Raw genomic sequence first — 22,809 nt, 5'->3', positions numbered from 1 at the left:
ACAACTCTGGAGGGAGCCAGCTGCGATGTCCTAAGGACACTCAAGTAGCACTCTGGTGTGGCCCATTCAGCGAGGAAGTGAGACATCTGCCAACAGCCACTGAAGCCTGGCTCTTTTTTTTTTTTTTTTTTTTGGTTTGAGACAGGGCCTTGCTATGTAGTTCAGAATGGCCTTGAACTATGTGGCTCAAGTTGGTCTCAAACTCACAGTGATCCTCCTGCCTCAGCCTCCTGAGTGCTGGGATTACATGTGTGTGCTACCATACCCAGTAGACACTGACTCTAACCTTGTGAAAGACCCTGAGGCAAGAATGACCCAGCTTAGCCCTTCTCAAATGTCTGGCCTACAGAACCTAAGAAATAAAAGTTTGTGGTTTTAAACTGCTAAATTGTAGGTTAATTTACATTGCAATAGATAAACAGTATGCTGCTTTTTTTTTTAAGAAGGGCTCTCTTTTTTTTTTTTTTTTGGTTTTTTTCTCTGGTACCGGGAACCGAACTCACGACTTTGCACTTGCCAGGCAGGTGCTTTTGCCGCTGAGCTAAATCGCCAGCCCCTAAGAAGGGTTCTCATATGTAGCTTAGGCTGGCCTTAAACTCACTATGTAGCCCAGGCTGGCCTCAAACTTGTGGCAATCCTCCTGCCTCAGCCTCCCTAGTGCTGAGATTACAGGTGACTTTTGAGCCCAGTTAAGTCTGTTCTCCTTCAGGGAGAGGGGCCCCACTCCTTGGTCTGGTTCACTTTGAGACTACAGGGGCCACCACAGGGTCCCAAGGCCAAGACACAAATCACAGACACTGGCCGATCTGCCTGTGTGCTCGCAGGCTGTTTATTACCCAAGAGTGAGGTGGAGAGAGAGGGGATGAAGAGAAGAACTGTGGTGTCCCAAGGCGGTGAGTGAAGGGAAAAGTGAACAGAAAGGCTCCTCTTCTTTCTCTTGCCGCTAACCCAGGAGACTCCAGCTTCGGATGGGGCCTCTGAAGGGGGTGACTTCAAGGCCTCTGGGAAGCCTGGCAGCTCAGCAGTGGGCTGGGGTCAGACCCACACATGGGCAGGTCCCAGGCTCGGAATGGCTTCTGTGTACACAAAATATCTCTCTGCAAAAGGCACTGGTGGAAGAGGGCAGCAGAAAGGCTGCCCCTCACAGGCAGGGTCCACTGTGTCCTGGGTCCCAGGTCCTGGTCCCCAAGACCAACTCAGCCTCCCTCAGGGGCTGGGTCTCTGAGGCCCGTGCTCCTCTCCTCTCCTTCCCCTCAGCCCAGCAGTGAGCAGGCAGTCGGCAGAGGGCAGTTGGCAGAGGGCCAGGTCAGGCCAGGTGGATGCCCCCTCTTCCTGGCTAGTACATCTGGTGACTTCTAGGCCAAGAGCCCCAGGCGGGTGACTTTGGCCGAGAGAAAGGAGTGGATGATGAAGACCATGGTTTTGGGACACGAGTGCAGGTCCAGCTGCTGCAGGGTGGATGGAGAGAAAGGTCACAGTCCCTCTCCCAGGCTGGCCTCCAGGACAGCACATATCCACCATACCCAGGGTACAAAGGCGCCCCTCCACTTACGATCTCGCCTTCAGCACCCCCAAAGTCCAGGAAAAGGAGACTGGCACCATCATCTGAGGACATCTGCAGCTTCTCAAAGGGCTGTCGAAGCAGCACAGCTCGAGCTGCACCTGGCTCAGCTGCCCACAGTGTGAAGCCCTTGTCAATGTGCACGGAGAGGCTGCAGGGACGGCCGTTCCATGTGCAGGCTGCAGGGAGGGGTGCAGGCACCTCAGAGACCATACACCCCACCTCCGGCCCCCACCAGTCGCTCTCCTGAGGGCCTGGAATACCCCATAAGTGGGAGGCCCACTGTCTGCATGACACCTGGGCACCCACCCTGCAGTCACCCCTACACCCAAAAATTCAGAAAGACAGGCCCTCAGAGAACCTGTGCCCACTTCTAGTCCCACTTCCAGCAGCGTCAGAACAAGAAAGGGAAAGTATAAACTCTGCCATGGACAGGAGGCTCATCCCCCACAAAGGCGTCAGCAAACCTACTAAGCACAGTCCTTGGAAACCTTAGGGGCCTACAGAATTGCTGCTTAAAATTTAAATTTCATGTAAACAGTGAGTAATTTTGGCATACTTAAACCAAAAAAAGCATTCATTGTTTATCTGAGATTCATACTCATCTGGATGTCCTGTGTTTCATCTGGAGCCTAACCCCAAGTGCCACTTCTTATATCATCACCAGCAGAATCACAAAGACAAGGTAAGAAAGACCCCCCAGGGAAAGTCTCATGACCTGCAATGTCCCTGCAATCCAAACCAGAAGGCCCCAGGGAGCCCAAACCCACTCTCTAGTCCCCCTCAATGCATCCTATGGAAGGAAGCTTGCACGCCTCTGTGAATATGAGTCTCATTACCAGAGAGGCACCCCCAGCTCCTCCCAGCATACCTGTGGACACCTCCTGTACACCCTCAGCGGCCCGGTGACAGCCATCCACCAGCTGCCGGGTCCAGGCAGCCAGCTCCTGCGGTGACTCCACACTGAACAGGTGCGTGTCCACGCCGTGGCGCGTGCCCGTGCGCAGGGCAAAAGAGAGCTCTGCGTCATAGGGCACCGAGCCCTTGGAGGGGCCTGAGTGTACCAGCCTGCGTGGGTGCAGAGGGCTAGGCATGAGGCCTTGCTTGGGGGGTGGAAACAGTCCTGGGCAAGGAGGCAATGACCCAAGAACCCTTTACCACCTAACAGGGGCAGCACTTTCAGGTGGGCACAAACTGACTCAGCTGGAGACATTTTCACCACCCTCCCCCAGCTCCAGCCGAGGCAATATTTTCATCACAATACACACATCCCTTTGCACATGCTGTTCCTTCTGCTCAGACACTTCCTAATTATCTACACAGTTCACCCCCTTACTTCCCTCTGATCTTTGTCAAATGTCACCTCCTCTGAAAAGCCTTCCCTGATCTCCCTGTCTAAAATAACACCTTTGTCACTCACTAGCCTTACTTGGCATCCTGGTTCCAGAAATTATCCTTTTTGTTGGTTTCTGGCTGACTCTTTCACTAGAACATCCACAAGGGTAGACATTTTTGTTTATTTAGTTCACTGCTGTATCCCCAGTAACTCAAACCATGTATGATACACAGTAGGTTCTCAATAAACATTTGTTACCTTAATTAATGAGTCACTTGATTAGACATGCAATCCATAACCTGCGTAACCCCAATAGCCAGCGGGTCCCTGACACGTGGGCCAGAGCCCAGTACAGGCCAAGGAGATATGACTGACAAGGGTCCCAGAGCCTGTAGCTTGACTGTTACCTGCTGTGTGGCCTTTGGGAGCTTCTGCCTGTCTCTGGGCAGCAGACCTCTGACTTCTTAGCCCTCTCTGCTCCTCACGCCACCCTCTCTCTCGGTTTCCCTTGGGAGCCACTGCTGACATCCAGTCTCCCACTGGAAAGCCCTGAGCTGCGGACCCACAGGACCCCAAGCTTCCTATCTGAGTTCCCTGTCCATTCCACGCATGCTTTGGAGCAGACTCAGTATCTTGCTCCAATCTCCTCCTCCCTTCACAGCCCCACTCCCATTCCCACTGCCTCCCAGACACAAGCTCCAAACCTCCTGTTCATCTGGGACACCTCCTTCACCCTCATCTGGCAAGCACTGAGCCTGTGAATGTTCCACGGCAAAGGCTGCCTTTCCTCCCCATCTGCTGCCTCCCCCGCCGCACCTCCCCACCCCACCATCTCTCCTGCGTGACTGCAGCAGCCTTCCAGCCGCCGCCCTGCCCTGCCCCCGTGCATTCTCCACTCTACAGGGCTTCTTTCAAACACACCCGGGGGGCCTGAGGTATGGCTGAGTGGGACAGCACTTGCCTGGCATGCACGAGGCCATGGGTTCAATCCCTGGTAGCACAACAGATAAATAAAACATAACCTGAGTAACTGGCTTCTGAGCTGAACCCCTCAGCACTGCCACAAGCCTGAGGAGAAAGCTAGCATTCCTTAGCCCAAAGCAGGGGATCTACGAGATCAGGCCCTGCCAACTCCCTGTCTCGTTTATCTCCAGGTCCTGCATGGATTCTCCATCTGGCTGTAGCCCCTCAGTCCCGTGACATGCCTCTGTGCCTCTGACCTGATGCACTTTCTATGTGAGCTCCTTTTTCCCTTATTCCTTAATAGCCAACTTCCCCTCACCCATCGAAGTCCAGTTAGAATGCCACCTCCTCCCTGAGGCCTTGCCCCACCCACCAGGTGTGGCCGGGTTAAGTGGCTTCTATAGTTATAATGGCTGTTCCTGGGCCCATCTCCCCCACTGTGGGACTGTGCTCTCCATGAGGGTTGTGAGTGCTGGGGTCAGCTGTGCCCCTTGGACCACGTGTCAATGGAGGAGTGACTGACAGGACTTCACAGCCCTCTGTTGAAGCCCCCATTTTACAGATGAGGAAACAGGTCCAAAGAGGACAGAGACTTGCTTGAGATTGCATGGGAAGGAACTCAGACCAATCTAAGGAGGTCAGAAGGGGGCAGGAGTTTGTAGCTTCAGGGGCCCATCTGGAACATCTCCCTCAAGCTCTGGATGAGACATGGGCCCAGGCCCTGGGTACCTGGTGGCGATGAGTGGGGCAGTGTGGGCCGGCCGGCTCAGGGCCTCCCGGGTCTGGGGGAGACCACTGTAGAGGAGCAGCTCCTTTTCAGTCAGTAGGGCCAGGTTAGGGGCTGTGGCCCCACCGGGCAGCTGCAGAAGACAAAGTAGCAGTGAGAGGAGTGGGGAAGGGAGCGGTCAGAGGGCCGGGGGCAGTGAGGTGATGAAAGGCTCTTGGGACAGGCCAGTTCCAAGGGAGGAAAGGCACCTGTTCAGTCAGCCAGCCAATCTGCTTGATGTCCTGGCTCCCAGCTGTGCCTGCGGCTGCCAGCAATGCCTGCAGCTCATCCTTGACCCAGGGCATCAGAGCGTTGATCTGGGCATGGATGGCACCTGCCCATGACCTTGCACTAGCTTCATCCTTGGCCCTCAAGAAGAGGGTGTCTTGACCATCTGCCGCACAGATCTCCAGGTACCTGTAGGTACAAAAGGGGCGAGTGGAGCCCATCACTGAGCTGCAGCTGCCCAAGCCCAGAATCCAGCCTAAGAAACACTACCCCCTGCCTCACTAGCAGAAGCCATGGGCCATGGCCCTGAGAGAGGGAGGAGGTTGCTGACTGCTGGGGCTCCAGCCAGTTTGGGGTCCTCATGGGGCCTAGAGACAAGGGACAAGGACAAATACACATATACACTATGCACACAAACACACATATACTCAAACGTGCACTGAAGCCAAAATGATTGCTATGTGAGGTTTCACCATTCCCTTTCCTTTTGGTTTCTAAGGAAAATTTGGTTGCACAGAACCAAACTAATTCATCTATTAATAAAGAGGAAAGAGCCAGCTATGATACTGCACCACTGTAATCACACTTGGGAGGCTGAGGCAGGAGGATTGCTTCGAGTTCAAGGCCAATCTGAACTACATAGTGAGACCCTGTCTCAAAAACCTCCCCAAAACAAGTGGGGGTCAAATTGATCTATACAATGAAGAGCTGAGGAAATGGAGTAGAGAGAGGTGGAGATAAAAGACCCCACAGGCAAGTGTGGAGGGGAGTTTCAGGGAGCTACCAGCAGGAGCAATGTCTGAGAAGGTTTGCAGAATGTTGTGTGGGGCACTAATGAGGCATTCCCCTTTGGCATTTCGTTTGTTTTTTTGTTTCAGTTTACTTTTTTCCCCAGTTCTGGGGACTGAACCCAGAGCCTTCCTACTGAGCTACATACATCCCCACCCCTTTTTTTATTTTTTATTTTGAGACAAGATCTGATTAAGTCATACATTGCCCAGCCTGGGCTCCAACTTGCGATCTTCCTGCCTCAGCCTTCCAAGCCTGTGGCACCACACCTGACGCTTTGGCATTTCTGTAGTAGATGGAGCGGGGGCGGAAATTGAAGAATGATTCACATGCACAAAACCCCCTCTTTATTTTTTTGTTTTGTTTTGTTTTTTGAGACAGGGTCTCCATGGCCAGTTTAGGCTAGACTCAAACTCACAGTGATCCACCTGCCTAGGCCTCCTGAGTGCTGGGATTACAGACCTGCACCACTGTGTCCCACACAAAACCCATTTCACACCCCGTTACCTCTGCCTTCCTCTATTATAGAATTAGGAAGCAAAATTCTTGAATTCCCAGCTTCCCTTAGCAGTTAGGGCTGGCCGTGTGACTTTTGTTTGTTTTTGTCTTTTGCAGTGCAGGAGATGAAACTTAGAGACTCACACACAGGCTCAGCAAGTGCTCTATCACTGAGCTATACCCCTAGGTGACCCAGTTCTGACCTGTGACACACAGAGGTCTCTGGTGAAGTGAGCCTTCCAAATGAAAGGCAAATCTTTCCTATGTGTGGTAATTAGTACCCAAAGATGGGCTCCTTCAAATGCATCTGGCCCTATACACACAGTCCACTTCTCCTACCAAAGGTAAAGTTTATTTCTCCTCTCTTTGACCTTATGATTTCATTCAACAAATAAAATGTGGCAGAAGGCACATATCATCCACACATGTACACACACACAGAAACACATGTACATACATGCTGTGAGTGATGCCTGGGATCAGGTGGGTACCTTAAGGTTCTATCAGCCTCTGGAATGATTAAAACCACCTCATCTTCACCCAGTACAAAGACCCTTTCAGTGGAACCCCTGTAAGTGATCTGTGAACCACAAATTCTTTTTTTTTTTTTTTTCAGTACTGGACTGGAAAGCAAACCCAGGAATGCTCTAACACTGACAGTCACATTCCTAGCCCTTTTTTATTTTGAGACAGGGTCTCACTAAGTTGCCCAGGCTAGACTCAAAACTGAGATCCTCCAGCCTCAGCCTCCCTAAGTGCTGAGATTACAGGAGTGCACCACCACAACTGGCATTTTTTTCTTTTGGGACAAAATATCACCACATAGTTCAGGCTGGCCTAGAACTCACAACCCTCCGGCATCGGCCTCTGGAATGCAAATCACCAGTTCTTTCCTCATGGGGCAGGCAGGGGCTTGGCATCACGGGGCTGAAGGGGTGTAGATGCTGGACATTCACCAGTCCTCCCAGCCAATGTTGAACACTAGCCTGGCACTGAACCTAGGCTGTAACTAGGACCCACAACACAAGCTCCTTATACATATGCCACATACACAACACCCCCAGCCCCTTCTTGACCGACTTAGATTCCACTCAACCACCACCATCACTCAGGCACCTGCAGCTTCTCAAGCAGAGAAGGTACCCGGAGTGAGGCAAGTGACACCCTTTCTGTGTGATTCCTCTCTCTGTTATCAACTATAAAATGGAGTGAAGTGGGACTTTGTTCTTAGGGCCACCATGAGAGTTAAATGAAATCATGCCTGGGAACCACATGACCTGTGCTGGATACACAGTCAGCACTCACTAAATGCTAGGTACTGACCTTATTATTAATGAACTGGGTTTTTCTCTTTCAATTTTTTTTTTATTAGTACATGTTTGCAGTCCACAATGATTACATTCATCATGGGCATCAGTGAACTGTTAAAGGCTGCTCAAATGTGAAGGATAGTAACCTTCTGTGTCCCTGACCCAAATCTTACCAGACATCTCAAAACCACCACAAGTTGCCTTGAGGGGATAACTGAATCCAACAACCTTTAAGAGTGATCAGGTCAGTGAGGAAAATCCAGGGCTCCTCCATAAACCCAGAGGAGGAAGTGAGAAGTAAAGCACATCATCACCCCATAACTTCACACATGCATCCGTTCAGACTACTCCTTAAGCACCTACTAGGTGCTGGCATTGTGCCTGTCATTATACAACAAAGGCATCTTCGCTTTGGTCCCACCGCCTAACACCAGGGCATCTGAGTGTCCGAGAAGCCTCCCACTCAGCCTCACCTGGACTCCGGGTCAGAGGGGGTGCACCTCCTTGAGACATATGCCATCTTCAAGGGCACGTGCTTGGCCTCACTGAGGTGGCGGGATTGAGGGCCAGGGGAGGAAGGCTGCCGCTGAAGGGGTGAGGTAGGAGGCGAGTCCCAGCCGACCGAGGTCCCACCGGCAGAGTTCTTGAAATATGGTGAGACCTCCTTCATGTACTTGACTGGTCAAAAGAGAGGTCAGCAATTACCACTGTGTAGCATGATTATCACCAGCTAATTAAGAGCTTAATTTAGGTCCAGTAGCACCATGTTATTTTAAAATGAAGCCTGTGGCATGGCAGTGTGGTAGGAAATACTTGATGCCTACCAATCCACTCACCTTCCCCCTGGTTCATGGACACATGGCCGCCTAGAAGACAGACTACACTTCCCAGCCTCCTCTGCAAGGTGTAGCCAAGGGACTAAGTTCTAGACAAGTAGGTGGAAGGGTTCGGACTTTCAGGATGGCTGTTTACAGAGAACAAACAATAGCTACAACAAGGCAGGGAAGGAGCACTGAGATGGGAACCAGGACATGTGACAGGTCTGCCAATGTTCTTTCTCTTCATTCTCATCATCAAAGAGGAGTTGACTCATTGGTCATTCGAGAAACACAAATTAAAACAACACTGAGATTCCACCCCAGAAAAAATGACTGTTACCAAGAAATCAACCAATAACAAATGTTGGCAGGGCTGTGGGGAAAAAGGAACCCTTCTCCACTTTTGGTGGGAGTGTACACTGGTGCAACCACTGTGGAAATCAGTGAGGAGATTCCTCAAGAAACTAGGATTAGAGGTCCCATTTGACCCAGCTATTCCCCTTCTGGGTATTTTCCCAGAATTAAAAACATCACACCACAATGATATATGTGCACCCATGTCTACAGCAACACAATTTGTAATAGCTAAATCTTGGAAAGACCCCAAATGCCCATCATCCGAGGAATGGATAAAAAGATGTGGTCTTTTTATACAATGGAATACTACTCAGCTCTAAAGAAGAATAAACTTGAGGCTTTTATAGGTAAATAGATACAACTAGAGACCATACTCATAAGTGAAATAAATCAGACCTGCATGTGTAAACCGTATTGTCTCCCTAGTGTAAGAAAGTGAAAGAGTAAATAAGATCCAAAATGTACAATAGATATTATAAAAGGGAAAGAAACTGCTCAGAAGGAAAAAACAACTGGGATGAGGGAAAGGAGAAAAGAAGGAAGGAAAAGAAAAAAAATATATGCATATTTATATATTTTCTTGTGTATATATACACATATATGTATATATATATACATATATACAAGATAGCTAAGATAATTGTACTACTAATTTCCTTTAGTTCATTGAAAGTAACAGTTTGTGCTTATATTATTTGATCAATTTCGCATGCCTGTATCTTGTAATCTGAGCAACTACTTCGAAGATAACAATATGCAATATAATAACCATGGTTAATTTCCTATCATCTTGTTTTAAAATTCTCTATCATTGTTTTTATTGGTTTCTTTTCCTCTCTTTAAAGTAATTTTTTTTTAAAGGGGAGTGGAATGAGATAGTCCTATGGTAGAAGCTGCTCAGTGTCCTCCAATACAGTGCTAGCCTCTCAGCCAGAGGCCTCAGTTTCCAGGCTCCCTTGCAGCTCTAGGATCCATGTGACCAAGTCTGGCAAACAGGATGAGACCAGACAGGATGTGTGCAGATACCCGGCTTTGCTTACTGAAGAAAGGGGCATGCCCTTCTCTTTCCCTTTCACTACCTGAAACCAGACGGGTGGGACACCATCCCAACCATTAGAACAAAACCCATACTCCAAGGAAGTCAAACCATCTAAATAGAGAGGAATAGATGCTGACATTTAAGAGATGCCTTATCAGACTTGGACTGTTATCTAAGACAGCAAAAGACTTTTATATTTGCAGGGTTTTTTTCTTTCTTTCTTTCTTTCTTTTTTTGAGACAGGGTCTCACTGTGCCGTTCAGGCTGGCCTTGAACGCGCAATAATCGTCCTGCCTCAGCCTCCTGAGTGCTGGGATTACAGGCGTGTGCCACCACACCTGGAAAGACTTTTATATTTAAGCCACAATCATTTCTGGGCAGCAAGTGTGTACCCAAACCCATACAGTTGCCCATGGGCCCTATAAGGTCTGACCAATTATCACTAAGTATAGTGAATGCCTTCTAGAGCAGCATTTTCCAACAGAATCTTCTGTGATCATGGAAAATTCCTCTATATATACAATATTCAATATACATACTGCCACTGAGCCCTTAAAATGAGGGTAGTATAAATCAACTGAATTTTATATTTTTATTTAATTTCAGTTCACTTAAAATTAATTTCAAGGCTGGGCATGGTGGCTCATGCCTGTAATCCCAGCACTTAGGAGGCTGAGGCAGGAGGATCACTGACAGTTTGAGGTCAGCCTGGGCTACAAAGTGAGTTTAAGGCCAGCCTGACCTGTGCAGTGAGACCCTATCTCAAAAAGACAAAAAAATTAATTTCAAATAGTTACAAAGGGCTGGGGATATAGCTCAGTGGCATAAGCACAGGTCCTGAGTTCCATCCCCAGTACCAAAAAAAATAATAATAATAATTACAAAGAGTTAGTAGCAACCACACTGGTCAGAATACTTCTGGAATATCAGCCCAGATCGGCTTTCCTACCAGCTGACCCATAAAGTCCTGTTCTGACATGCAATCCTGCCTTCCTGGACTGGACACCTGAGCCACACGAGACTGTTCAGACTGAGACTGAAAGGGAATCTACACTGGTGGCTTGAGTGCTACAGAGGCAAGCACCTTCTTCTGTGTACAGAGAGGAAGAGAGTGTGTAGAAAGAGACAGTGGGGACACGTTGAGAGATGGAGGAAAGGTCTGCCAGGCACCTGCTGATTTCCATCTCTGATTTCATCCTTCAGAAAGTCAGGCTGCAAACCCAACTGGGGTTCTAACATTTGTAACCAAAATAATCTCAATTGTGGGCCCCGTGATTGGGGGCCATGATCCCATGCCTTTCTAGAAAAGGAGATCTCTGATCCCAGCACTTAGGAGGCTGAGGCAGGATTGTGAGATCAAGGCCAGTCTGGAGCTGCAACAAAACAAAATATCTCTAGACAAGATCTCGCTAACAATGGGAGCTGGAAGCAAAAGGCAACGTGATGGACAGGGCAGATCTGTGAAGAGTTTGGTGGGAGTAGAGAGACTTAGGGACAAACCAGTTTTCTTGAACACCTATTATGCACCAGGTTTTGGGCTGGCCCTAGAACTAGGATGGCAAACACATGACACTTGTGCCACTACTTCTTTATCCCTCTCTTATGGAAGATATCACTAATTAATCAAAAAGTTCTTTTTTTTTTTTTTTTTTTTTTGGTTTTTTCTCCGGTACCGGGAACCGAACTCACGACCTTGCGCTTGCCAGGCAGGCGCTTTTGCCGCTAAGCTAAATCTCCAGGCCCAATCAAAAAGTTCTATGTGGCAGCTATTACAAAAAAAATTTTTTTTGGTACCTGGAATCAAACTCATGACCTTGCACTTGCCAGGCAGGTGCAGTGCAAGCTATATCCTTGGCCCCAGCTATTACAAATTAATCAAAGATTATTGGCAATATAACACTTGGTGGGTTTTTTTATTTTGTTTTGTTTTTTGAGATAGGATCTCACTATGTCGTTCAGGCTGGCTGTGGACTCACTATGTAACCTAGGCTGGCCTCGAACTCAGAGTGACCCTTTTGCCTCAGTCTCCCGAGTGCTGGGATTACAGGTATGCACCACCACGCCCAGCTACTTTGGTGTTTCTTGCGAAGTCTATTAGGCTTAGCTGCAAATAATAGAATATATGGGGCTGGGGATTTAGCTCAGTGGCACAGCGCCTGCCTGGCAAGCGCCAGGTCGTAAGCTCGATTCCCAGGACCGGAAAAAAATAAAATAAATAAAATTTAAAAATAGAACACATAACGATGCCTTAAATAGTGAAGATATTTATGATTTCACTTGAAAGCAATTCAAGGATGGTTCAGGGGCTCAGTGACACTGAATTCTGAGCAAGAACCAAGGCACGAAATGAAGAGACAGCAGAAAAAGGGCGGTTTCCTCACACCTTGCTACTTTCAGAGAGCAAATACATACTCCCATGAAGCTGCCTGCACATGCTTCCTTCTATAGCATTGCTCAGAACTGGACTGTGTATCCACTGTGAGTCCAGTCATCAGTAAGGGAATGTTCATGAATTAGACCACTCACAATTTGGTGTCTGAGACTATGCTTATTTCTGCCCAATAAAATGGCTGCCACACTATCCTGGCATCTGGGTGGTTCCCAATTCTGATATGCAGCAGTCTCCTCATCTCTAAAATGAGCTACTAGGAAGACACTATATACAAGAAGATGGTTACAAAACTAGTCTAAACACTGGTCTTTCTCCGGCCAGGTGATACTGTCTGCTGCTCTACAGCGATGCCTGAGACCTGCTGATATGGGCAGCCTCACCCTTCTCTCCACCACACCTGCTCCCATGGCTACCTGGCTATCTGATGGTTGCAGTCAAGGTCCAGCCAACATGCCCTGTCTGTGAGCGGACAGCCCAGCAAATGGTTGGGTTAGGAAGCCATTCTTGGCACTGTTCCCTGGAAAAACTAGGTAAGAAGCTATTTTTGTCACAGGAGACACCCCTAAAGTTCGGACATGATTCCAGGTAAACAGGAGTGAAGGAAAGAAAGAGTTATAAACCCTTTTGGGATTGAAAGAGAAGTTATACTGAAAGCAAAGGCAAGGTTTTTTTGTTTGTTTGTTTGTTTTGTTTTTTGAAAGAATGAAGCCTATTTTAAAGTTTAGGGACCAGAATTAAAAATGACTGTTGGATCACAATAGTGACTTACCCAGGACTGACTACTGAATTATGTCTCAAAGGACAAAGGAGTTGGTACTTGTCCAGCCTACCTGACAGATTAAAGCCACCTTTCTTTCTCCTTGCTAACAGATGCCTGATCCCTAGAGGCTCAGTATCTTCCCAAGGTAGGAGGAGAATCATGATTGGTCAAAGATAATTATGTTAAGTCCAAACCTCTTGCTTGTGATTGGCTAAGAAAGGGGCAGACGATACAATTTGGGCCAATGAGATGTGAGAGAAAGCACACTTCTCTTTTCTCCTCTAACTTTTCCAAGTTTCTGGGAGGGAATTTGGTCTTAGAGCAATGGTAGACACACATCAAGGGTGGGAAGGCTGAAAGACAGACACACCTGGTCTCCAATGATACCATGAGCCCCAAAATTAATCTACCCTGAAGCCATGATGCCCCAAGATGTCCTACAAGTAATACATTTTGATCAATGTTTGAACTTCTTTGAGGGGGATAGGAAGAGGTTTGTTACAGGTACAAAATTACAATTAGTTAGGGTTAAGTTCTAGTGTTCTATAATACAGGCAGGTGACTATAGTTAATTTTTTTTCAGTTCTGGGGATTGAATCTAAGGCCTTCATACTGAGCTACATCCTCAGATCCTTTTTTTTTTTTTTTTTTTCCTGGTACCAGGAATCAAACTCATGACCTTGCGCTTGCTGGTCAGGCACTGTGCTGCTGAGCTAAATCCCCAGCCCCTTCCATTTTATTTTTTATTTTAAGACAGGGTCTTGTCAAGTTGCTATGTTGGGAAAAAAAAAAATAGCCAGGTGTGATGGTACACACCTGTAATCCCAGCACTCAGGAGGCTGAGGCAGGAGGATCGCCATGAGTTTGAGGCCAGCCTGGGCTACAAAGTGAGTTCAAGACCAGCCTGAATTGCACAGTGAAACCCTGTCTCAAAAAGACCAGAAAAAAAAAGTTGCTGTGTTACCCTATGTTGTTACCCTGTCTCATTATGTATTCTACGCTGGCCTTGAACTCACTATGTAGTCCAGGTTGGCCTCAAACTTACAGCGATCCTCCTGCTTCAGTCTTCCTAGTGCTGGGATTATAGGCATGCACCACCATGCCCAGATATTTATTGGATATATCCAAATAGCTAGAAGACTCTGAACATTCCCAACACAAAAATATTTGAGGTGACTGGGATATACTACACAAAATTAGTTTGATTTTATCACTGCCCATTTCATACATGTTTTGAAATATCACACTGCACCTCATAAATAAGCACAATTATTATGCATTAATTAAAATTTTAATTTTTTTTAAATTTGGGAGTGTTTGTTTTGATTTGGGGTTTTTTTATTTTTTTTTTTTTTTTTTTTTTTTTTTGTCTTTTTGAGGCAGGATCCTCATAGTGGCACATACCTATAATCCCCAGAACTGGAAAAAAAAAAAAATTACTATAACTATAGCAATTTGTAGCCCAGGCTGGCCTCGAACTCGCAACGATCCTCCTGCCTCAGCCTCCAGAGTGCCTTGATTACAGGCGTGTGCCATCACATCTAGATGTTTTGCTTTGGCTTTTGTTATAGATGTTTTTTTGTTTTTTGAGACAGCATCTCAAACTCCTCCCCTGCTCAAACTCCTGCTCTGGCTGCCCTGTACCCTTCACCCAACTTCAAGGTCCTATAGGACAGGGCCCCTGCCTACCTCTCTGGCCTAGCCTATGCCTAATCTCACCCTCTAGTTCAATCCTACTAACTAGTGCCAGCTATTAGAAGCTGTATGAGCCTCCAAACTGCCACACCTTTGAAAATGCAGCCCTCTGTGCATCGAACGCCCTTGGTACCTGGTCTCAAGTCGGGTACTCTTGGATTTGAACTCCAGGTCCAGCACTGTTTAGCTGTGTGACCATAAACCAGGTAAACCATCTCTCTGGGCCTCAATTTACTAGTCAATAGAAGAGGAGTAACAATACCTACCTCAGAGAGATGTCAGGATTAAATGAGATGATGTAGAAGCTCCAGTGGCGCAATTGGTTAGCGCGCAGTACTTACATAAATGAGATGATATAAAAACATGTGGCACACATTAAGGACTCAGAAAAATAGATGTTCCTTGCCAGGCATGGTGGCACACACCTGTAATCCCAGCACTCAGGAGTCTGAGGTAGGAAGAGACCCACAAGTTCAAGGCCAGCCTGGACTATATAGGGAGACCCTGTCTCAAAACAAACAAGGAAAAAAAAAAAAAAAACCAAGATATATATATAAATACATAGATATATATATCTATATATAGATATATAGATATATGGATTTTTTTTTTCCTTTTCGGGACAGTTCAGGCTGGTCTTGAGCTCACTTTGTAGCCCAGGCTGGCCTTGAACTCACAGTGATCCTCCTGCCTCAGCTTCCTAAGTGCTGGTATTACAGGCGTGCACCACCACGCCCAGCTAAAATGTCTCTTATGCAGTAGACAGAGACTATAAAGAAAGGAAGGAAACGGGGATGCAAGGGTGAGGGGGTGGTGAAAATGATCTAAGTATGTTGTATGCATGTACAAATCTGGCAAAATGAAACCCATTCATCTGTATATCTAATGTGCAATAATTTAAAAAATAAAGATTTCTTTCCTATTGGCCTCCTTTGCTCCCACTTCCTAGAACACTGTCCTGATTCTATGTGTTGAGGCTGCCTCCCTCTGCAGACTGGGAACTCCTGGGACAGAAACTAAACAAGTCAAACTCCAAGTCAGTGTCACAAGAGTGGAGAAATGAATACCAGGCCGGGAGCAATAGGAAGAGGGAGCTGTCCCAGCTACTCTGGGGTCTGAGGTAAGAAGACTGCAAGTTCAAGGCCAGCCTGGATAACAGCGAGGCTGTGTCTCAAAATAAAAAAGGAGCTAGTGATATACCTCAGTGTAGAGCAGGAGACTCTGGGTTCAATCCTTAATGTCCAAAAAATTTAAAAAGAAGAAGGATGAAGAGGAGGAGGAAAAAGAGGAGGAGCCGCCACAGGCCAGGAGACCCAAGAAGCCTTCCCAGATGCCCAATCTGGGTCTGTCCCACCAATCACCTCTACAGTCCCCTAGACCCTACTTCCCATAGGGAGTGACTATGTGAGTCACTCCCCTAGTACTCCCCACCAGGCGGGAGTACTGTGAAGGTTTCCACTTATATCTGTGTCCCCAGAATCCAGCAGAAGTCTCATACACTACGTGTTCAGCAAATGAACGTTTGTCATCTTTGAAGCCAGACAAACTGCCAGAGTCCCTGCTCACCCAAAACTGGGTCCTCCTTCTCCTTTCCCACAGAAACATGCTATAAATGGACAGCATACCATACAGCTGCTGCCAGAAACGGCTTGGATTTCACAAGCCAAGTGGCCTCTCCCACAGAGGGGGTGGCGGCCCCAGAGTATGGCCTTAAATAGCCCAGTTCTGAGGCCTCCTCCCTCCTCTGATTTCTGCCTGAGTTGCTGGACCAGGCAGGGTGGGGCTGGGCTGCCAACAGGCCGTGACCTCAAGAGTTGCAGACTATGGCCTGTGGCCAAGACTCCTGAGTGTCCAAAGATAGGCGCAGCCAGAATCCACACTCCCTAGGCCAAGCCCCAGTCCAGGAGCCTGGTAAGGCTCACATGGGCCCTTCCTCCTTAGGGCAGCTGGGGCAGACAGAAGCACAGGCCCCAATTCCCAAGGACTCCAGCTCCGCCAAGGTTGGGGAGCCAAGAGGAGATTGCACTAAGACAGAGACAGGGGAGGATCACTCACCAGGCCCAGGTGAGACAGGAGTCTCACATGCATTACTGAGCAGAGGGGACACATCGGTCTTGGCTCAACACAGCCCCACCAGAATTTATCCCAATGCTCCATAAACATTGGTGATTAAATGTCCTGGCTTTGAGTCTTGGCTGCAGGGAAGCCTTTCTGCTAAGCTCAAGCTGTTCCTTGCCTGTTTAGTGGGTGGTCACTTACTTAAAATGACATGATGGGTCCACTCATTGCTAGTCTAGGGTCTCCCTTCCTCCAACCCAAATGTCAGTTCCCTGAGCACAGGGACCTGTTCTCTGTTTGCCAGTGTACACCCAGCCTGCAGAGTAGTACCTGACGCATACTAGGTAATCAGTGAATAAATAAGAAATTTGTTCAATGATTGAGCTGAGAGCGCAACTCAGTGGTGGAGTGCTTACTGATTTGTTAAATGAATGGACAGTGAAAGTCCTGGGGCTTTCCAGCCTGGAGCAAGAACACTGACTGTGGGCTCTGAGGGAGGCAGTCCTTGCTCCATGACCTTCAACAAGTGACTTGACCTCTGTGAGCCTCCATTTCCTCATTTTTAAAATAAAAGTAAAACTCACACGTAAAACACTTTTTCCTGCTTAGCAGACGATAAGCCTTCCACAGAAGGTGTAGTAGTTATTACTTCTGCTGCTGTTAGCCTGACAGTATACGGGGACGGGCACAGGATGTGGGGAGAGAGGACAAGGATTTGAATCCAGGCCCTGTCACTAGCTCTCTGGCCTTGGAAACCCAAGGGCTCTCTGAGTCTCAGTTTCTTTGCCTGTATAATGGGCACTAATATCCCAGTTCTCTCTAAGCAAGGCACTGTGAGGACTCGAGTTTGGGCAGACCGCCTAACTGACCTGGATGCTATGGAAAGGATTTGGAATACCAACAGGCCCTGGAAGGGCTGACCTTTAAGGGCTTACTGGTCTAGCAAGGCTGGACTAAAAATAGTTTCTGGACACTGGAAGACCCAGTAGCAGGGCTGACCAGCAAAGCACAGGCTGCCACACCTTGGGGGGATAAAAATCTCACTTTACCACACCCATGAGTAGTAGGGGGTAAGGTAACACCTATCAAGATCCTAAAGGCATCCAGGCATGGTGGTGCATGCCGAGAATCCCAGCACTCTAGTGGGTTGAAATAGGAGGATCACAGGTTCTTGAAAGCCAGCCTGGGAAACTTTGGGAGACCCCATCTCAAAATAAAAAGGGTTGGGGATGTAGCTCCCAGGACCAAAAAAAAATCCTAAAGGTATATAAATCCTTTAACCTAATAATACCCCTTACAGGAACAACAATTCAGACAAATGTTCACAGATGCATAGGAAGGACATTATCTAGAAGCCAGGGACAAATTAAATGTCCATGAGCAGGGATTGTGAAAAGAAAAAAAAAAAAGGCCTTCCTTAAATGGCACAGATCACACATTCTTAATGTCTATGTGAAGTACTGGCCCATATCAGGGGCTCAGTAAATATGTGCTAACTGTGAATGAATCCCAGTAATAGGATAGTGTACAGTCATTAAAAATTACTAGCCAGGGGCTGGGGATTTAGCTCAGCGGCAAAAGCGCCTGCCTGGCAAGCACAAGATCGTGAGTTCGGTTCCTGGTACCGGAGAAAAACCAAAACCAAAAACAAACAAACAAACAAACAAACAAAAAAGTACTAGCCAGGCACAGTGGCACATGTCTATAACACCAGCTACTCAGGAGGATAAGGCAGGAGGCTCCTAAATTCAAGGGCAGCCTGGATAATTTATGAGATCCTGTCTCAAAATTTCAAGGGCAGCAAGGACTATAGCTCAGTAGTAAAGCACTTGCCTAGCATGTATCAGACCCTAGGCTCAATCTTCAGTACAACCAAAAATAAAAAATAAAAATAAAAAAATAAATGAAGCTGGGCATGGTGGCACATGCCTATAATCCTAGGACTCAGGAGGCTGAGGCAGGAGGACTGCCATGAGTTTGAGGCCAGCCTGGGCTGCATAGTGAATTCAATTCAAGGTCAGCCTAAACTACATAGTGAGACCCTATCTCAAAAAAAAAAGGGGGGGGTGGGGTGCTGGAGATTTAGCTCAGCCGCACAGCACCTGCCTGGCAAGCACAAGGTCATGAGTTCGATTCCTGGTACCAGAAAAAAAAAAATCAGAAAGTTACATGTCCTTGACTTAATGAGTAATTTTTAAAAAAACACAGGAGCTGTGTGTGGTGCCACATGCCTGTATGTAATCACGGCACTCAGGAGATTGAAACTGGAGATCACAAATTCAAGACCAGCTTGAGCTACATAGTGAGTTGAAGGCCAGCATGGACTACATAGAAAGACTGTAGGCATGGTGACACAAGTCTGTAATAGCAGCACTTGGGAGGCTGAGGCTGGAGGATTACTGTGAGTTCAGTGATAACCTAAGCTACAGAGTGAGTTCAAGGCTAGCCTGAACTACACCAAGACCCTGCCTCAAAAACAGAAAAGAACAAAACAAAAACAAAAAAGCAACCAAACAGAGGCTGAGGCAGGAGGATCGTCACAAGTTCATGGCCAGCCTGGGCTATAAAGTGAGTTCAACACCAGCCTGAACTGAATTGTGAGAACCTGTCTCAAAAAGACAAAAAAAGAAAAAAAGAAAAAAAAAAAAAAAGAAGAAAAACAAAAAATTATGAAAATTTTCTGAAAGGAAGTATGCAAAAAATATCAAGTGTTTATTTCTATGAAATGATCACTTTATACTCTTCTGGGTTTTTTAAATGAGCATGTATTACTTTTTAATTTTTTATAAATCTAGTTGATTTTTCCAAAATATATTACCACATTCCAAAGTATCCAAACCAAGATTCAGAGGTAAGAAAGGCCCTTATCAAACCAGGAACCCTAGATTCAGACTTCTAGTACCTTAGTAATAGGAGAGAGAAGCACTTAATGAATGCTTACTGTATACCAAGCACCAACTTCAATACTCTCAAACACACCTTCACCTAATTTCACCAACTCAGTGAGATGGATTGAAATCTTTGTTTAACAGATGGATAAAATAAGCCTCAGAGGGGGAATATGACTTGCAGTACACTATAAATATTTAAGAATTTTTTTTAAAAAAAGACCTTGGGCTTGACTCCTCACAGATCTGAGCTAATATTCTCCTCTGCCACTTTGTGACCATGGGCAAGTAGCTTCACCTCTCTGTTTTAATGGTCTCATCAGGGTAATGGATGAAGAGTTTGCCTCACAGGAGCAGCACTGTGGACTCAGTGAAATCTGAGGCACTCAGCACAACGCCTCGCACATGGTGGTTGCTCAATAAAGAGCAGCTACCATCGTGATTACTGTCATCTTTTCCTCCACCTCCACCAGCAGCCAGGGGTACACAGCTAATCAGGGACAGAGAGCCTGCCTCCTGAGGCCACAGGCATTTTAATCAGGGACTGGGATCAGGCCAGGGCTGGAATAGCCTAAGTTTTGTCTGTTGAGAGTCACGTGGTCCAAAGTTATGTGTGAACACAGCCAAATAAATGTTCCCTTGTGAACAATGGTCAGAGTGACAGATCTGAGTCACGGGAGACCTGACCGTGGGCTCCCCTCCTGCCTGTTCCTGCAACAGGAACCCCTCGGCGCATCGTGGGGCACAACACACTCAGCCCAACAGGACAAAGTAGCCCCAAATTAGCTGCATCGCACTTCTGAAGCTGGTAATGCAAAGAGCCACGGCACCTGACAGTGTCTGCCTCCCAGGGAGGACCTGGAAGGGGCTGCTCTCAGAGTTTCAAGGACTCATAACACAAAGGCTCAGGGACCACTCAAGCCCAGCAGGAGCGCTGAGCCCCTTCCACAACATTTAGGCAAGTCAACTGCAAGTGTAAAGTTAAAGGAAAAGAAGAAAGGGTTGGCGCTGGGGATTAGCTCAGCGGCACAGCGCCTGCCTAGAAGAAAAAAAAAAAAAGAAGAAGAAAAGGTCAAAGATTGCACCCTGCTGATACCCAAACACTCACTAAGATCTACGGTGAGCTCCAGGCCTGGAGGCTCAGAGACAAATTACATGTGCTTCCTGCCTAGGAAGAGCTTCCAGGGTGGGGATGCAACTTGGGGGCAGAGCACTTGCCTAGCATGTGTGAGGTTCTGGGGTCCATGGTGGGAGTGCAGGGATGGTCTCTGCCAGGGATGTACTTTTCCTACTTTGTAGAGTGCACTAAAAATTTACTTTATCAGTTTTTATTGCCTTTTAGTATTATGTTTTAAATGTATACCAGACTCACTATTACCACTGTCAGTCCAACCACACCAGACAAGGGAAGAGAGGAATTTCGCTCATGGTAATCCCTCCCTCTTCTCCCAGGCCTGGTCTCCAAGGACCCAAGCTGGCCCTGGCATGAGAGCTGCACACACAATGGGTCTCTCTAAGCAGCAGACAGAGACGTGTTGGCTGCCAGCTTGTGCCCAGACTCTAGTCACAAACACATCCCTGCAGCAGAGAACAGGCTCGGGATACTTGTGCAAACCCTTAACCTAGCAGAGGAGAAGTTCCAGGAAGAAGACTGGGGTTGCTGAGGCCCAGCTGAGCCCCCGACTAGGGCCAAGAAGGAGGAGGACCCTGGAAGGTCCCTGGAGTTTTCTGGTGACACTTGTTCTTCCAGGGGATTCTGTACCAAGTCCCAGGAAAGATGCCCAGCTGCCTTGCCAAGTTCATAGCCAGAGGGAAGGCCATTCTTCCATGGCTCCTTAGAGGTGGCCTCAGAAATAGGTTGAGGGGGTGGGGTAGGTTCTGAACAATGTGGCCAGTGATTGGGTTCCAGGGGAAACCTAAACCGAGAGAGGCTCGTAGGAACCATGGCTCCAGACTGGGGCATCTGCCAGCTCCTAATATTTTATACAAATTCCCCCAAATCACAAGGAATAGGCACAAGCCAGCATCTACCTGTCCTCCAGGCTTCTTAGATCACTCTAGCAATCCAGAGATTCTTAAGCGCAGTTCCTCATCCTGCCCCCACCTCAAACCTTTGTGCTTCCTTGGATGGAACTGCCTCTTTCCATAAGATTACTGGGTCAGGAAAGGCAATGTCAAAGGGCTGAGGATAGCCAGGTGTGGTGGTGTATGTCAGTAATCATAGCTATTCGGAAGACTTGCAGGAGGATCACAAGTTCAAGTCCAGCCTGGGCAACTTACTAGACACTATCTCAAAAATAAATTTTAAAGAGGCTGGAGAGCAGGGCACAATATGGCACATGCCTATAATCCCAGCTACTTGATATGAGGCAGGAAGACTGAAAGTTAGAGGCCAGCCTGGGCAACTTTGCAAGACACTATCTCAAAAAAAGGAGGGGAGGCATGTAGCTCAGTGCAAAGGCTTTGGGTTCAATCCCCAGTACTAGAAGAAAAGCAAAGGAAGAGACAGAGAGACTTCAACTAAGAAAAAGCTCCAAAAAACAAGAAGGCAACAACATTCTTCCTCATAACCACGCCTTGGAAATGATTTATCACAGGAATTATCTTAATTTTGAAAAAGACCTAGAACGTAAGAGCTGGAGACCCTCAGTCCTGGGACAGTACATATGCTACTTTTCTCCATGTTGCATCTGTAGCAGACATTGTTAATCAACTCCAGCTCCTTTCTGCCCAGCCAAGGCCTTCCAATCCTCACAAATACAGAACTCCCAATAGTTCCAAATGAGACTGATATTCAGTGAAAGCAACTGGTTATCCCTGATCTAAGGCATGAAGTAGGTACCCATGAATGTTCTTGGTTTAGTGAGAAAGGACAAATACTAATGAATTAGAGAGAAGTCCTGGGTATTAGCTCTCAAAGTCAGAAGACAGTTCAAATATCAAACATTCAGAGTTATTTCCTTCTCAGAATGATGTACATGCCAACAACCTGGATAAAATGTTCTCAACCTAGAAATGAGAAGAGTGAGAGGCCCTCAGGGAGGATTAGAAATGTGGCCACAGTAGAAATTTTGCCATTTATATACCAAAATCTCAAACAGCAGAAACTAAAAACTCTTTCAAGTCAGCTAAAATGTGGCATTTCAACGAATGTCAATTGTTTTAATCTGTACTGCCAGCTATAAATATCAAAGTATTAAGGCATCCGGGGAGAAGGCTCTTATATTCATGAGCGATCCTGTTGACTTCACAGTTAAAATATGATTGATAAGATCTGGAGGTATAACTTAGTGATAGCATGCTTGCCTAGCATGATGAGGCCCTGGGTTCAATTTCTAGCACCACAAAAAA

At 47.1% G+C, this 22,809-nt stretch overlaps 1 protein-coding gene across 1 annotated transcript in view; it reads right to left on the bottom strand.

Moving 5' to 3' along the window:
* Nucleotides 1-798: 798 nt before the first annotated feature.
* Snta1 (syntrophin, alpha 1) overlaps nucleotides 799-22,809 on the bottom strand; it is a gene marked incomplete in the record, with an annotated part of 27,406 nt that continues 5,395 nt past the window's right edge. Inside the window, 6 exon segments of the mRNA XM_013514317.1 lie at nucleotides 799-1,448; nucleotides 1,553-1,740; nucleotides 2,433-2,629; nucleotides 4,590-4,720; nucleotides 4,836-5,043; nucleotides 7,925-8,129. Of these exon segments, the coding sequence (XP_013369771.1) occupies nucleotides 1,356-1,448; nucleotides 1,553-1,740; nucleotides 2,433-2,629; nucleotides 4,590-4,720; nucleotides 4,836-5,043; nucleotides 7,925-8,129 (1,022 nt within the window).

This window comes from Chinchilla lanigera, unplaced genomic scaffold (genome assembly GCF_000276665.1).
Source record: "Chinchilla lanigera isolate Chin_1 unplaced genomic scaffold, ChiLan1.0 scaffold00021, whole genome shotgun sequence".
In the NCBI taxonomy this organism is placed as follows: domain Eukaryota; kingdom Metazoa; phylum Chordata; class Mammalia; order Rodentia; family Chinchillidae; genus Chinchilla; species Chinchilla lanigera.
The sequence above is the reverse complement of the archived record's forward strand: the minus strand, read 5'-3'. Positions and strand labels throughout refer to the sequence as shown.